Raw genomic sequence first — 18,340 nt, forward strand, 5'->3', positions numbered from 1 at the left:
ATTGAGTTTGAGTATATAAACACACTACATTGCTCAATATATGTTTATGGTCAAAAGTAACAAAGATTTATACTTTATCTACATGCCTACATGTCTCGCCTCTGTATAAGCGATAGAACATTAAATCGAACTTATCTTTTTCAAAATATGATATAGGAACTTATGCCTGTTTTTTTTATTACGATTTTTTTTTGCACCTTAACAGGCCCAATAACAGTGATTAATTACAGCAATTTAAAGCTGTTATTTATGTAATTATAATATTACATCATTCAATTCTAGTATTTTTTTGTTACAGCGTTACTATTTTTTTATTTCTTTTGTGGATTTTTATAACTTGGTTAATTTGGTAATTTATCAATTTTTAAAAAAGCTCGTGTGTTGCCAACTGGATTCTTATACGAAGTGGATTTAAGTCAAGTCATCTATGTTCATCTTTCGTAACTAAATATTATGATGTTCAAACAGTTTTCTTCTTTTTTTTATGCAACTTCCATACCGACTGCACCGTGGAAAATGAAACAGTTTTTAGTTTTAAGAAAGAAAATTTTTGTATCTTCTGTCAACCGAAGTGTCAAACGTCAAAATGCATTCAATGATCGTACTATTTAATTACTCATCTCAAATTGCTATTCGCGCAAGTCGTTATCAGATAATGTTATAAATGAAATTATGGTGTATCAGTAAATCTGGACGTAAACTCAAAAAAGATTTTTTTTGTATATGGAATAACACCTGTATACAATATTTGAGAAGGATGGATTCTTCACATTTGAAATATTCATCGGCCGCTGATGTGGGTTTGATAGAACCTTCAGCTCGAGTTAAACAATTAGCAGAAAATGGTGCAGCCGTCACCGTGGACCCAAATATACCTTCTAGAAGGTAACATCTTTACAGTTACTGATATTATTTAATTTCATGTTTTATTTTGGTTTCTTATTTATTTGGAATATTGAATGAGTCAGAGGTTGTCTTTATTGATTTTAAGAAAATACGTAATATTTTAACAGCTTAAGAAAATATTGAGAATGACACTATTAATATATATATATATTTTTTTTTTAAAACATTTTTTGTCATATTACAAGAATTTCTTTCGCGGTTTTAAATGTACCAATAATGTCTTAGTATAATGGAATTAAAATATCTTTGCATGAATTATGGAGCAGCAGGTAAAGACGTACCCATACAAATAAAAACATTTATCGAAAATGGAGAATCTTGGATGCGGAAATGTAGATGAATAAATTACATTTGAATCATAAAATAATATTACTTGTACACAGTAAATTAAACGCAAGACTATTTTATGTTGGTCTAGCTAGAAATAGAACCTGATTCTCATGCATTGTTTTACAACTAGCCAACTAGTAGATTACGGACGCATACGATTAATTTATCAGTATTTAAAAACTATGCTGAACATATGAAATACAGTTACTCAAGGTGCCTATAGATTTGCTTGATTTTTATATATGTGCAATTGAACGTAGTTATGCTGAAAGCAGCCAGCACACAATTTTGAAAAATTGAGATATTGGTGTTATCGGGTGCAGTAAAGTCAATTCTATGTTTTGCTAAAAACAGCCAGACCGCTTTCATACACAAAACTGTAATAATGACATTCTAAAAATAGTGTCGATCGCAAAAACCAAATTTATCAATTTGCGGAAAACACCCACAGGACTAGAAAAATCTTACGCTACTTTAAAATTCATTAACATTGTTTAAGTACATACTTATGAAGATTCTTGTTTGAAATACAAAAAAAATAATGTATGCATTGTTTATCATTTGTCAAAGTCAAAAACATTCTAACTGTTGTGTAGATTTGATTATTCACTCTTTTCACAAAGGTGCTATTATCTCAGTTTTACTTTTCTATGGCTGGCTGCTTTCTGCATAACTACGTTCAATTATACAATGTCACCTAAATTTTAGATCAAATATGTGTAGGTATCTAATTGAGTGATAAAATCAACTTTTTCAATACTACCTATTTCACCCTTTGTTAGCTGTAAGTTTAAAAAATTTAGTAAGTAATTTAAAATGTAAATTATGTTCTAGTACATTTAGTACCGATAATATATCGCACTCCCAAAAGTGTAGTGTTACAAATGCCAAACAGAAACTTTTCAGGAGAACTTTTCAAAGTTTTGTAATATTTAACTTTTTGTATCTTTGAACTTACTTGCGCCACAGAAGAATAAATTACATGAAAAATTTGGAAAAAATAATATTTTACGCCTGTATTTTTCTAATTAAAAAGATAAAACTTTTTAAGGAGATATTAAGAATATTGGTATTTGTAACGTTTCGGTTTGGTTGTGATGTTGGTGATGCTTATTAATGAAAACTGTTACAACAGGGAGTTAGGCAGATTTATTAAATAAAAACAGTGACAAGTGAATAAAAAAACAAATGGATTCTATCACAATTTTGAGCAAATAACTAGGTAAGGTAACTACTATAAATCCCTAATAAGTAGGTAAGTAATGCCAGTATTCCACTGATCAATTCAAACCACATTCTTTGAAAAAAATTAAAGATTCTTATATAGTAATGGGCGTATTTTTGAAGAATCAGTCCTTTTGCGCAGCAAGACAGAAGTTTTTCTTTTTGTTTGCGGAAATCTGGAACTGTAATTAAACTGGTTCGGTTATTGCTCTCCATGAGTACTGTAAAAAGATAGAAGAAAAAGAAAAACTAATTTGTAATGGTAAAATTAAATCCGCTTTTATTGTCCATGTTTACATAAACATAACCTAAACTGGACTTATGATATTTTACGATATTTTGCAATCAAGATTTTTTTGTCTGAATAGTTTCATGGGCTCTTGCTACAGCTCATTGCATACATTTTTTTATGAAAACGATATTTACGGCCCATGTAGCTCTATTAATGCACAAAATGTCTCCTGTGGCTCGTGACATCTCAAGCATGGATAGTATTATGGTGCCTTGTAACCCTTTAACATTTAACTTCATAGTGGTTATCATGAAGTAAAACAGCATCAAGGAGCCATGTGACTGTTTAACTTACCAAAGCGAAGTGTTTTGCCCCATTGAAATGCGGATGGCAACTGAGATGAGTCCTTGTAACTGTCTTCTGCTAGAAAACATGTCCGTTCCCGCCGGTGGCGCCATGTAAATATTTTTTGAAATGCCATCTTTGGGCCATTTCTTGAAATGGACTTGTTAATATTTTTCCATTCAAAAGAGCAAAAAAAACTGAACAAAATGATACCAAAAATGAAAAATCGCATTTTGGCAGTTGTAACACTACTCATTTAAGGATGCGATATGTTTTACCTGCGCATGCCTGTACGTGCTCATCGGCGTGAACATGCACATGAACAACTAAAAAAAATTATTTCAACAGAGCGTGAAAACATTTTTGAGAAGGGAATATGGAAGTCTAGGCATTTACAGGGCTTATGATCTGTCATTGGTTGGTTTAAGTCGCCACTTTACTTTAATATTTTCCCTCTCTGTTGAAACGAATTTAAATAAGAATATCTCCCTAGGGTGGAAATCCAGCCAGTCTGCAAGCATTTGGACATACTCAAACATTGTTGAACTAAACACATGCTTTTTTTCCAGGTATTATCAGTCCGGATTGGAAGTTGTCAGAATGGCGAATGTGTATTTAGAGGAAGGAAACCTGCAGTACGCATACATACTCTACATTAGGTTTATGACTTTATTTGTGGAGAAGATTATAAAACATCCGGAATATGCTTTAGTACCGGCAGAAATGAAAGCTAGCAACCAAGCGCAGTTAAAGGAAGTCTTTCCTAAGGCAGAGAAGTTAAAAGCCAAACTTTTAGAGCAGTTTACAAAGGAGTACAATCAATGCCTCGCAGATAAGGTATTTCTCGATTATTATTTATGTTTAAAGCATTAACTTTGTGGTCAATCATTTTAACTAATGTTAGTAAATATTCGTGTATAACTGCTTACCGACTTTTTCTGTCTACCGGTTTCGAAACGTACCTGTCTCTTCGTCAGAACATTCGCTATGTCAAAATGAATTTACTTAAATACACTTTCACCTTTACCATCATCGTAGTATACATGTATTTATGAAAAAATACATAAATTACATTCAGTGTTGAAGGGGATGCAAACACCATCATGTCGGAACATGCACTAAAAATTAGGTTATTAATATTCAGTGATATATTGGCGAACGGGTATCGGAGGGGGGGGGGGGATTTGAGAAAGGGAGGGGCTAGGAGGTTGATAGTTACAGGATTTGTTTTTAATTTTTTTAATATTTGAGTTGCTTATTTTTTGCCTTGCTTATTATGTACAATTAACTACAAAAATTACTCTGATGGGATCTGGTGGGATTGGTTCTTTTTTAAATAAAAAAGTAGACTATGTTGAAACAATATTTGATTATGTAGTATTTTCATGTTGATGTATTGAGTGTCCAGATGAAGAGACGAGTACGTCTCAAAACCAGTAGACAAAAGTCGCTAAGTGGTTATATACTAATATTTATTAATATGAGTTATTTCTCAATTGTTATTTTCTTTTAAGTAAGCTCACAATAACCTCAAATATATTTGCGTGTGTCTGAAAAATAAATTAATATTCTCAAAGACAATATTGTACATAGAACTGCAAAAGTTTACTGGTAGATAAACAATAAAGTTCTGTGTGTGATAGAACCAAAACAGTTTTTGAGTGTTTTCCACTCAATGGCTGCTATCGGGTAAAAAATCTGGATAAGAAAATCCATTGGAGATAAATCCGCCTTGTTGGCTAGTGGTTGGGGCATTCGACTACCATTCTTGAGGTCCTGGATTCGATCCCTGGCAGGGTGGACGTGAAATATTGATTTTGAAGGTGGTTTAAACTGCTATATTTCATTGTTCCTAAAGCTTAGGACTGATGACACCTTTATGTGACAGATGATAGATATACGCTGCATTTGCTTTACAAATGAGCATCCTAGCACCGCTGGGCGCAGAAAAGGCAATGATGATGATGATTACTTAAATATTAGCTAAAAATAGTGAATTTTAGAAATGTGTGTATTTCTTTGCTAAGCATCTACTAAACCGCTTTTTGTTGGTTATTTTAAGCATATTTTTTATCCGCTCAATTCAAATCCTTAAAGGATGTAATTTTTATTGTACGTGCTGAGTTTTATTATAATACTATAACAAATGCTTATTCTGGTATACACATATTTTAGAAACAAAAAGATGCCGAAAATGCAGCAAAAGCCTTCAAGAAAAAGAAAGAGGAAAATGAGAAAAATAAGGCTAATGCTTTGAAGGCTGCTGCGAGTTCCAATCATCCAAGTGCACCTCCGCCTGAAAGTGTAATTATGTATTTTAATGTACTAATATTTAAAAAAACCTATGGTATGTTTTAAAATAAGTTAGAAAACATAAAAAAAGGCATTAAAAAAACTATTGTAATTTTTACTGTTTTTCTATTTTGTGATAGAAAAAATCATTTGACCTAGACAGAAATCAAAATCAATCTGTTGTAATCTCTTTATAAACAGTGAGCAGAAGTTTTTGTAGATTGTAAAACTGGTATTATCGAGTAAAAAAAAAACAATATTAAAATTATCTGTAGGTGAATACTTAAGTAAATATTTATTTTCATGATTTTCTGTGCATTCACTATTTTGCATTTGATTATAGCCCCTATGGAATGTCGTGAATCCGGTACCAAGCGTCCAAGGAGTTCTATACCCAGACGATTTTGCTACAGAACCAAATCGTGCCCCGCCGGAGAATTATGAGCATGCCCCACCCATTATCCGGGAAAACAAACCACGGCTGTAAGTTGAATTTATATATTTTTTATTCTGTGCTGTTTCATCACTTAGAATTAGCCTTTTGACTTGATTTATTTAAAACATTAAATTCATAAAAGCAAGAGGTTCGTGTACAACGAAATATTTCATGTCCACCCCCCCAGGAATCGAACCCAGGACCTCAAGCTTGGTAGGCAAACATGCCAATCACTACACCAAGAGGCGGACCCATCTCCACTTGATTTCTCTTATCCGGATTTTTATCTGAGATTGAGCCATCGAGTCGAAAACTGCCGACCAGGTTTCTGGTTCTATTTTACACTCAGAACTGTATTATTCATCCGCCTGGACACAGACAAAATATGTAATAACGATAACTAGGAAATACTCAATAAATAAAATAATATGATCATAAAACTTGTAAGGACTTCATGATCACAGAATTAAAATGTGTATTAAAAAAAAAATATTTCAATAAAATGTATATTTGAAGCACTAACTTTGTGGTTATTCATTATGTAATTAAATACAACACACATTGTTTTTTTTATCAATTTATCGTCTGGTTTCCGAGCTACTACATGCTCCCTTATCAAGATATAATTTAGAAATTAATTATTACTTTCATAGATGTTAGATTAATGTCGGGACGTAGCAACTCCAAAATCGGTTGGTAATTAAATAAATAATATGCAGTTAAAGTGTCTTTATTTTTATTTTTATATGTTCCAGCCCATCAACGTCGGACAGTCTGTACCCATCACCCCCTCCCACGGCGACATCTCTCCTGAGTGGAGGGTCCTCCCTGCGCACTATCATGGTACCCTCCTTCCTGCTGGACCGGTTCCTGGCCTTGGCAGCTCCCAACACCAAGAAGAAGATCGAGACTTGCGGTATTCTGGCTGGTACTTTGGTAAGATTAGCGCAATGATGCTCACTACATAAAAAACCTCCAAACTCAATATTGAGAGGCTAAAATTTATTATAAATAAATACTTAATTTAAGCTCTAGGACATTTTATTAAGATATACACATGTTTCCAAGATTTAACTTAACCTCCTACAAATAATAAATAATTTTAAGACGTAATATTTGAAACATTGTTTCTTTGCCAGGTTTCTCATAACAAAATTCATACCTACCTATAAGAAATAAAAAATTAACTTATAAAACCTGAAAATCAATCAGAAAAAATAAAAAGCTTTATGCATGTGACGTGACGGGTTATCAGGCATTTATACTGTGGTAAGAGTATAATTTATTACTTATTTCACAAGATCTGTACTCAACTCTCAAAATAATTTGTCAGCATAAATTTTTGAATTTTTGTCAATGCAGCGTGATAAAAGCGTGTTGTAAATGTTACGGTTTTATATTTCAGGAAAGAGATCGACTGTTGATAACTCACATGATAGTCCCCAAACAGAATGGAACTGCAGATTCGTGTATTACAAAGAATGAAGAGGAAATTTTCAACTACCAAGATCAACACAATCTAATCACACTTGGTTGGATTCATGTAGGTTGTCTTTATTAAGAGTGATTATATTGATGATGTAATTTAATAAACAGGACATTTAAAATTTAGATGCCTATCATATAAAAAATTTAGATTTCCATTGAATAAATTTAGTAAAAATGCATTTGTGTCCCATAGCTACATTTTTAGAAATTTCTGTTGTATTATAATGTAATTACAAATCAGTCAAAAATAACTTCTTGAATATTTTTTTTGATAATCCAGGGACTTTGTTCTAGAGTCAAATTGGCGAGTGATGGTATCTTGAATCCAGCATGCAACAAATTGGTTGAAAGACAGTTGACTTGTCGAGTCTTGCATATGAGAATTTATGTGTTTACCTGTCAAACGTTCTTCATGCAAAAAGCTAACTGTTTATCCAACATTGAATTTCCATGTGATTTGTCAAAATGTATAAAGAATAATAAATTGAGTATGTAAACATTTCAGACACACCCAACTCAGACTGCCTTCCTCTCCTCAGTAGACCTTCACACGCAGTGTTCCTATCAGCTCATGATGCCAGAGGCTATAGCCATTGTCTGTGCTCCCAAATATAATGAGTATGTTCTGCATTTTTATGTTTGTTTTTTTTTCAAACATTTTGCACCATATCAATTTAAGGAATTCAATTATAGTGAATTATAATTCATTGTGCAGTAGCCCATCTTCAAAACTTCAATGAACATTGAGTAAGCACTCAACTTTACAAATTTTTCAGGCTCAAATTCCTTTTCCTTAATTATTGTATCCTATATTATTAATATTTTTCTTTAATTGAGCTATGTGAAAAATCAATTAACAAACAACTTATTTCGATTCCAGCAGCATTTCTATTTGCAGTAATTATAATTGATTGTTCCATTGATTTTTTTACATAACAAAATGAAACCTCAATGCTTTTTTTCAATATTTTTAGTGCAATAAAACTCATTTAACTCTTATACTTGTATAAGACACATTCAGTATAGATGCAGTCAGATGAATAACACCCACATCAATAAAGGTTTTTATTATTTTACTACAAAAAAATTAACTGATAGAATAGTTGAATAAATATTGATGTTCAAACATGAGCAGAATGGTGAATGTTACACAGTGTGTAAAGTGGCCACTTAAACCAAGTCCCGTAAATTCCCTTACTTCCATATTACCTTCTCTAAAATGTACTCCACCTTGTTGTAATACTGTTATGTTTAAATATGACCTAGAATTTGTCATTTAAAAAGACCGCGCTCAAGATATTGATATTTTTCTTTTCTTTTCACAGTTGGTAGGACCGTCATATACATATGTGTCAATTTTTAACGTGATTTGTCGTGTGGTTTGTTTGTGGCGTCTGTGCAAACAAGTAGATCTCTATTGTGTTCTGCAAATTTGGCTTAATTTTCTTCTAAAAGATCAACCCAAATCTGTTGATGAAAGGATGCTTTCTATGGACAATACCGCCCTTCAGCGCATCATTACAGGTGATGAGACGTGGGTGTATAAATATGACGTGGAAACAAGTCGACAATCTTCTGTGTGGCGCTTGCCAACTGAGCCAAAACTCAACAAACCAAGCCAAAGTTGCTCAAAATCATGGATGTTGGCAGTTTTCTTCGATTATCGTGGTGTTGTGCACTCGGAATTTCTCCCAATAGGCCAGACAGTCAATAAGAAATACTATTTATGCATACTGAAGTGTTTGAGGGAGAATATTCGTCGAAAAAGGCTAGATATATGTAAATATAACTCCTAGTTTTTGCATCAGGATAAGGCGCCATTTCACACATCTCTCCTTGTACGCGAATATTTTTCCAAAAGCAACGTAAAAGTCGTTCTCCATGCTCCGTATTCCCCTAATTTGGATCCACGTGACTTTTTCTTGTTCTCTAAACTCAAATTACCACATTGCGGAAAGTGTTTTGACTCAATTGAGGTGATGAAAGAAAATTCCCAGAGGGAGCTGAAAGCCATTCCGAAATCGGCCTGCGAGAAGTGCTATAAAGATTGATGACTCTAATGGTGATAACTTGAAGGGGATAAAAGAAATATTGATGAATAATTGAGCTGAAGTTGTTTTTTTTTATACAATTCCAAGTCATATTTAAACATGAGGTATAAGTGGTTTTCTGATGTCACTTACTTGTTACACTGTAACACAGATCTGGGGGGACCCGGAGAGTATTAAAATGATTTGCTTTCAATTTCATAAAGTTCGCCTAGAATAACCGGCAAGCTTGATTTTTTACACGGCTTACAAACAATATATTAAATAGGAAATACATTTACTCACCTAAACTATTGCATAATAGCAATGAAATGACTTTTTTTCAATCACTAATTACCTCACACCGATAATAACAATGCTCTGCAACTACTACAAAAATCATAAATAATGTTATCAAACAAGCTCTGTGTTAGGATGGCGGATATTGAATTCTCATTGGCCGTAGAAAAAAAACCGTGTTGCAATGAAGAAAAATAAAGGAAATATTACTACTGTTATAGTGTACCCCGTGAACACTGTTCCCCACCTGACCCTAGGTATAGGTATATATAGTACTTATAATATCTCATGTTAATATCTTATCTCCCGATAAGTATCGGCACAGCAACTGACGGTGCCTTGACAGAAAAACTACTATGAAGATAAAACAATGGGGAGTGTAGTACCAAAACTTAAATACATTTTTAAAAACCATCAAAAACCTATTAAAACGAATAAGTGAATCTTAAGTGTGCACATAAATATTTTTTTAAATTTTTTTATTAAACTCTGTACCTATATTTTATAAATAATGAACAAAATGTAATGTAACTCGCGAACATGCCTCGGCTTTGCGGGAACAACAATACAATTATGTATGCTATGTTATTGTTAAAATAAATTAATAATAATAATAAAAAAAATTATAAAAGTATAATATGTGAACATAGATTCATTAATAATTTTTACTCAATACCAATTTCGAAATTAAATTACATTTTGAACTAAGTATGTTCAGGTTTCCCCAATGAGGAAACTTAAATTTATATCGTATAAAATTCTTTTATATAGTATGATAATATTTTTTTTTAAATTGACAGAATGTATTATTTAGATTGTCATGAAAATAATAGTGCTTTAATTTTTTTCAGGACTCGTTATTTTAGCCTAACTCCGAACTATGGAATGTCTTTCATATCTAACTGCAGGCTCACCGGTTTCCACCCTCACCCCAACGACCCTCCGCTTTTTATGGTAGATTGTTATTTTTATTATAATATTTTATATAAATATATCAATCAAAGCAGTAAAGAGATAGTTTTCCCAACAAATAAAAACTTAACACACATCTTTTAGTCATAATTTTTTGGTGCATTGTAACAATAAATATCACATTTTGTATTTACATTTACCGTAGAACTCTGTTTACTACTCCTCTATAAATCCTACAAATAAACAAATCATGCATTCGATGCATCATAATATGATTTGTATGAATCACGACTTGTCTATTATTTGTAGCATTCATGGAGGTCTATACAAATATGTATGTGTTTTTAGTGGGCACTCAAAAATGCTGATTTTGAAGTTGCCTATCATAAAACACTTTGTTATGAGATTTTTGTTCATAGAATAGAGCTTTTTCTTTTAAAAAATATAATTTTTAAAAAAGAAAAAAAAACAATTTTTTTTTTTGTGACGTCTATTAAATTTTCTACAATGGTTTAAAATATGCATATTTTGAATTACCCGAAAACAAAACTTAACATTTGTTAGGAGCGTTTGTCAAAGTGAAGTGATGCCAACTGCAAGTAGTTTTGTATCTGCTCATTAATTATAAACAAAAACTGTTTTTTTATACATTGATAGTTATATCATATCGTAAAAATCTGTTTGAAATATTTTAAATGTTATAAACGATTTGTGAAAATACCCCTTTCTCTTGCGCCTAATCGTAAATTACATTAGTAATAAAAAACATTTTATTTAACTTATTAGATTTGTAACGAGATGCTGGAACAAAATAAGAAATCTTATTTTAACAATTTATATACATAGTTTGCTTTGTTTACAATCACAAATTGAATTTTTTGATTAGAAAACTATGATATTGCTTCGAATATTTTTTCTTCATTGGAGTAAATGAATTTGAAAATGTGTATTATAATTGTTTTCCTTTTTCAGGATGCCACACACATAATCTTGAATGAGTTTTCATCATTGGAAGTTGTCGATTTAAGAAGATAAATGTTACATTAAAAATACGGACCAATATTTTGGCATAAACTAGAAATATATACAGTTGAACTCCAATTATCCAAATCAATTGGTACAGGACCCCATTCGGATAATCGAAAATTCGGATAATTAGTTTTTTTCTGAAAAAAGGGTCATTTTGAATTAAAATGGGAGAAAAACGGAAGGGAGGACAATTCGCGGAGGGAAGGACAATAGCGCGCGTAGACAAAATGATTATTTTGCTAATCGCAGTATGTTTCCGTCTTAATTTTTTTTTTCTTAAATTCTGAATGCTATTCTGATAATCAGCGATTCGGATAGTCGGAGTTCGGATTATTGGAGTTCTACTGTATTAAAACTTTGAATGAGCTTTTGTTGTATGTTCGTACTAAATAAAAATAATATACTATCGGCATATTTTGTAAGCAGAAACTCTTTTTATTTTATTGAAGTAAAAATAAAATGTTTAGATTAATACATTTGCTTTCATCAAATTTAATGCTACATAATATATGAAATGTAATCTTTGAGAGCAAAATTCTTAATGTTCATTATATCTATGGACTTTGATACTGCCTTCCTGACAATTGTGATTTGTCTGTAATTGTGGTAAATTATATTTCATTTTTATTTCATGCATATATGTATACTATTTTATAATGTCAAGTACATTTATATTATATATTTTAAATATTTATAAAACTAGTTTTCTTAATTTACTTTTAATTAAAAAAATTTAATCACCTCGTCTAACTAAAACGATTCATTTTTCTCATTCAATATATATTGTCAGTATTGAGAAATAAAAACAATCTTCAAATAACACATTACAATAGAGATATAGTACATTTTAGAGAAGGGAATATGGAAGTTGATTCAATCTTTAAATATGTTTTTTTTTCCTAAAAGTTCCACTTTTCTGTTTACGTGTACTTAAAAAGTAAATTTATCACTTGAATTTTATTTATAAATCATACCAACTTCATTTTAAAATCTACACATGTAATTAAAACAAATGTGTATATTTCAAATAAAATTATATGCGTTTACATATTTTTTTCTGCATGATCGGGAAAACAGGCATAAAGCCCACAAGTTCCCAATACAGAAGACAAAGTATTTATACATAGTAAAGTTGGCAACTAACACAAATTAACCTATAATGACCGTTAACAATTTCTTTTTTATGACTGTCTAGATTCCTCAAATAAATCCAACCCTCCACTTTGAATAAATTATTAAACTTATAACAGTAACTCAATAAATATTCTCATAATGCCATGAACTAGTTTTAGAATAGGTTTTTTGAAATCATCTTTGCTGTTTTTTGTTTAGATTGATGTCAATAATAAATGCTTAGAGTCAAGGTGCGTTATGCTTAGGGCAAACACATCACTACTAGCCGACTGGTAGCTGAGACAGTGCGTGCACGTGGTGCGTCCATTTGAATTTTTATGTCCCAAAACTAAATTTCAATGGTAAGTTTTATTTGTTTCTTGTCTGATTTGCGTGTAACATTTTCATATGGCATTAATTTTACTTTAAACTATGTGTATTCTGGTTACATATAACAGTATCACTATCATGAACAAACTTAGTAATTTGTGTTTTTTTGACTAGAAAATCAAAATGGCCGAATAGGGTACAGTGGATCAAATGAACGTAGTTATGTAGAAAGCAGCCAGCCATAGAAAAATGAAACTAAGATAATAGCACCTTTGTGAAAAAGAGTGAATAATCTACACAACAGCTGGAATGTTTTTGACTTTGACAAATGATAAACAATGAATACATTAGTTTTTTTAACAAGAATCTAATTATGTATTTAATAAATTTTAATGATTTTAAAAGTACCGTAAGATTTTTATAGGGCTGTGGGTGTTTTCTGCAAATTGAGAAATGATCTACGCCATTTTCAACAGGTAGTTAAGACAGTTTTTTGTATGAAAGCGATCTGGCTGTTTTTTGCAGAACATCGAATCGATCTTACTGCACCCGATAACATCAATATCAGAATATTTTATAGTCCCTGAACTGTCACCTGTAGTGTAAAACTGATCATTTTACCTTAATTAAACCTTAATTTACCTTAATGTAACAGGATTGAGATACGCTGCAATTGGTGTACCAATGCAGTGCCCTATGCACCATTAGGTGTAGAATCAGAATAATGATGATGCAGTGCCCATGAAATACCTATAAAAAATGGTTTCTGATGAAAATTATCAATTCCTTTTACCAGATACTTTTTTTCCAAATCTCTTCTATTGAAACAATTCAAAAGAACTAAGACGCTTTCGTGAGTATGTATCATGACCAAAATATGAATAAGGAAGACCGAAAAAGACTTTAGTGGAGTCAAACATTCAAATATATTTTTTTCGGTATTGGCAGTAATGCATTTAGATGGTTTCATCAGAATACCGGTGATATGTAGATTATTTGGCTTGTTCCTTTGAAATAAACAGTATTACACTTAAGGATTTAAGTTAAATTTAAAAACAGTATTACACTTTTCTTTTTTTGGGCTTAATAGGTTTGAATTATTTGGCCGGTGGAAGGGTGGTAACGGTTCTGGTTCTCCCGATCGGATTTGTTTCTTCCGGTTTACTAACAAGCTAATGAACTAACATACCCTATCGTTGTCAGAATAGGGAAATTTTGATTGAGGGTGACAGATAAATTGACTGTATATACTTAGGTTGCTCTGACTGCAATAGGGGCAATAAAAGGAGTAAATGTAAAAAATAAAAATACGCAAATCTTTTGTAAACAAAATTCATAAGCCCTATAAATGCCCAGGCTTCCATATTTCTTCCTCTAAAATGTTTCTCCTCTCTGTTCTTACAATTTTTGTTATTTTTCAGTTATTTTTTTTTAATTACCTGGAATATGTTAGAAAAAATACACTAATTTTATTTTTATTATTTAAATATAAAAACAAATTCATCCATGAATGGAAAAATGTATTATATAAATATTTGATAAAAATCTACAAAATCAAATGCATATTTAAAGTAACATTTTTAATGAGTTTCTGTCTTCTGTAATATTTATGAAATTCAGTTTTACTAAAATATATTGGATCCATAAGTTCACCTAATTAAAATTTCGTCAATGTGACAAATAAAAATTATCTTATGTGTGATTAATATAAGAAGAAACGCTATTTTATTTCATGAAAATGATTATTAATGGTAATAAAAAAATATCCGCGCAAAACATTATATATGTATGTTTAATGGAAAACTTAACTATAAATTATTAATTTAAACCTCCTTTACAATCTTAGGACATATTTACAAAAAAATTGCCGTTATTGTCAATAAATCATTTTGAATTTTAGTTAATTATTTTTGAATAATCGTGTTTCTAAGTTTAATGCTATAGTACTTGGCAAAGCAAATATTTTTATCAAAACTGTTGTCTTAGTAGCTATATATTTGAATATGAATCTTCACGACTGATAGAGGATAATGAATACATTTTTAGAGTACATAATATTATAGACAATACTATTGCACTTGCCAAAATTTATAAAAGTTAGTGTTGACTATTCAATTATTGTGTGTTTATTTATTACAAGCTTAATGATGAAAGGAATTCCTGAATTAATTGGCAGAGAGATTTTATTTTATTTACATATAATATTTTGTTATTGTTCATATCCTATAGCATAGCACATTTTTAAGCATTCTAATATATTTTTAAGGAAATAAATCCCAATTAAATTCACTGTAGCAAGCGTAAAAATCACTTTCTTTATATCTTCTTACCTTTTTAACTTCTATCAGAGTATCTTCGAAAGATTAAATCATACTAATTTCAGAAAATAAACCAGCCTACTTTACTTATAAAAAACTATGTAAATATGTTTTGACTAAGCATAAAAATTATAAGAAATTAATTACCTAAAACAGCCAAACAATAAAATGAAATACCCACTGTAATATTTATTCCGATTATCATTTATATGAAACATTGATGTTAATTTCTTACAAATTTTTATTTATTTAAAATATGTGTTTATTGGCAGAAAAAGTTATAATTTATATTTTTCAGCAACATTCCTAATTTAGCCTGAATGATTATAGTATACTTTTAATAGATTATCATTTGGCAATTGTGATGATTTCCGATATAGGTATCTATATTTTTGTACGATTTCATATACACAGAAACAATTTCCAAATATCTTTTGAAGTCTGCATTTATTTAAAAAAAACAATAAAAGTTAAAGCAGTTTACCTTTAGTTTACATTATGCTTTTGTTTTGTTGCTTATTGAATAGCTTAATATTTCTTTTACCTCAAGAATAAAAATCCTAATTTTTAGTAGCATATAAATAATTTTAATATTAAAAGTAGTCCAGGGTAATGTTTAAGTAAAAAATAATTTATTATTTATACTTAAAGCATTAACTTTGTGGTCAAACATTTTAACTAATATTTACTAATATCAGTTGAAAAATAAACACATGTTTTTGAACAAACAAAACCTCAAACTAAACTTTCGCTGCTCTTTAGAGGTCAATGTTAATAATGATCATTTCAAAATTATTATCAGCTCATTTAATTTTTTTTTATTCTTATTTTTTAAAATACTTAAATTTCCCTTTCATTAGATATTTCAAAAAATTAAATTTTTTTTTCTCTACGTAAAGAACGTTTTTTGCTTAATGATTTGTACTAATCCATAGATTACATAAAATATTTTCATTTATATTTAAAGTCTTTCGACCAAATTAATGCCTTCAAGAAAATTATATAATTCCTTAGTGTTAATACTAATAATAGTAAGCAAATTTGTGAAAGTTTTACAATAAAGGTCTGTAGATTAAATGCACTAAAGATCCTTTTTAGAAGTACTATTTTATTCAAGATGATATGCAGAGAATTTTATTATGTACTCATGGGGATTATATATTTTAATTCTAAATGTATATAAATATGTCGTATTACATTATTTAACACATCCATTGACATTAGACGGACTCTTAAAACTGTAAAAAAAGGTTCTTGATAGGGTTGCATAAGTATGTGTTAATAAAATATTCCAATACACATTTATACCCCTTCTGGGTAAAATAAATCGTTATAATGTATGCTTGTTGATGAGTGATTTTTAAATATTCTGTATCATAATGCAATTTTAATGATTTTTTTGCATTTTGTTAACATTCACTTGTTATATGTGAGAAAAAATACTATTGGTGTGATGTTATTTTTATTTAATATTCTAGGTGACTTAAATGGATTAACTTTATAATTTTGCTTGCATTCTGCTTTCGTAATAAGGTTCAGAGCGGCATCTAATCTATACACCTTTGATAGAATGATATATATATATTATATTGATGGATTATTTATTTTTTCAACTAAATATGTATTGCATTCTACTAAAATCGCTTTAAATGTTGAATATCTCATTTGTAAATACATATATTATGTATTTAAATAATAAGGTGAAACATAAATAAATTACAAATAATAATAATTATGTGGAATTTTATTGTATATTTTATTTTATTTTAGAGACAACAAAACCATAAAACTATTGCTGTAGTGAAGAAACAAAAATAAAAAAAACTAAAAGTATTTTTACACGGAAACATTTATTGAATTTTTACACATTTTTTCCTTGAAATTTTCATGACATTCAATCATTTACAGACATAACAAAAGTTTGATTAACTTAGATACATAACAAATATGTTAACATAATAGGAGATTATAGCATATTACAGCATGATATAAATTAATAGGAAAATAAAATTTAATCATAAGAATATTGTTAGGTACATAGCAGAATTATAAACATTATTTTCTAGTTGCTTATATGCAGTAAATTCAGAATAATTTTGCACTGCACGATAAGCCCAACTTAAATTGTGTGAACTAAAAAAAATAAGTAGCATTTTAATTAGAGATGGGCGTTTCGGTTATTTGATAAGAGCAGCGGTAACAGCTACCATTACACAAATTAAACTGTTTCTAAAATAACAGTTTAGAGCAGTGTTTTTTAACCCATGGGTCACGACACTCTCCTCCTAGGAACTTAATTTTATTCAACTTTTGCCTAGCTCGTGACTTCGATCCCGGGACCCAAGCGAGGCAAAATTTGGTCCCGGGGTAGGGTATTCAAAAAAGTTGTAAAACACAGGTTTTGATTTAGAGGAATGCTTATTTTTCACCTCTAGCTTTTTGTATACTCAATTCCAGTGAAGTAATTTTGTTGGCTCTCAATCTATCAAGTTATCGTTTAATAATATCCTGCCTCTTGATGCTTTAGTTTTTCCTTAACAATTAAGTTTACTTTTGTAAAATTGTTTCAGCTGTTTCTGGATAATAACTGTTTCATTTTTTTAACTACCTCTAATTGCAATGTTGACATCATCAATAAAGTATCTGTGAAACTAAAGGCAAATAAGCAATCTAAAAATTTAGACAGTAATTGATGGAAACATTTTTTTTAATTAAAAATAATTTATTTACTTTTAGAAGAAAAAAATACATCAATCTACATTTTTAATCTAAGAGAATTAATATCCAAACGGAAGAAGCATTTATTCTTTTCTTATAACATACAAATATGATTTCTTTGGATAAATAAATATTTCTATAACACAACATAATCACAGATAAAATTAAAATCTACATTAAAAATACAAAGGAAAATTTATAAGTACTACTTAAATAAAATTTCAAAACATTAACAAAAAGTACAACATAATTATATGTTATTAAGATTAGATAATTAAATTATTTTGTAAATAACCTAATAAGAAGTGTCTGAAGATTAAACATTTTTATTCATAGCTAT

The 18,340-nt window shown here is 29.9% G+C and overlaps 1 protein-coding gene across 1 annotated transcript; it reads left to right on the forward strand.

Annotated features, from left to right (window-relative positions):
* The first annotated feature begins 513 nt into the window (after window positions 1–513).
* Window positions 514–11,950, forward strand: LOC148275582 (STAM-binding protein-like A). The gene is made up of 9 exons (XM_088235497.1): window positions 514–885; window positions 3,607–3,874; window positions 5,213–5,341; window positions 5,673–5,812; window positions 6,521–6,701; window positions 7,171–7,308; window positions 7,759–7,871; window positions 10,432–10,534; window positions 11,465–11,950. Exons 1-9 carry the CDS (start codon window positions 665–667, stop codon window positions 11,525–11,527), a joined length of 1,356 nt encoding a protein of 451 aa, XP_088091623.1. The 5' UTR covers window positions 514–664; the 3' UTR covers window positions 11,528–11,950.
* The last annotated feature ends 6,390 nt before the right edge of the window (window positions 11,951–18,340 follow it).

This window comes from Micrasema longulum, unplaced genomic scaffold (genome assembly GCF_059751315.1).
Source record: "Micrasema longulum isolate JH-2025_06_02 unplaced genomic scaffold, ASM5975131v1 h1tg001383l, whole genome shotgun sequence".
NCBI lineage: Eukaryota > Metazoa > Arthropoda > Insecta > Trichoptera > Brachycentridae > Micrasema > Micrasema longulum.

Bases quoted from the DNA above. Each gene is read 5' to 3' on its own strand.
- LOC148275582 (XM_088235497.1), top strand. From the start codon at position 665: ATGAAATTATGGTGTATCAGTAAATCTGGACGTAAACTCAAAAAAGAT. The intron at 7,309-7,758 runs GTAGGTTGTCTT...TAAACATTTCAG, and splicing joins TCACACTTGGTTGGATTCAT to ACACACCCAACTCAGACTGC. The intron at 10,535-11,464 runs GTAGATTGTTAT...TTCCTTTTTCAG, and splicing joins ACGACCCTCCGCTTTTTATG to GATGCCACACACATAATCTT.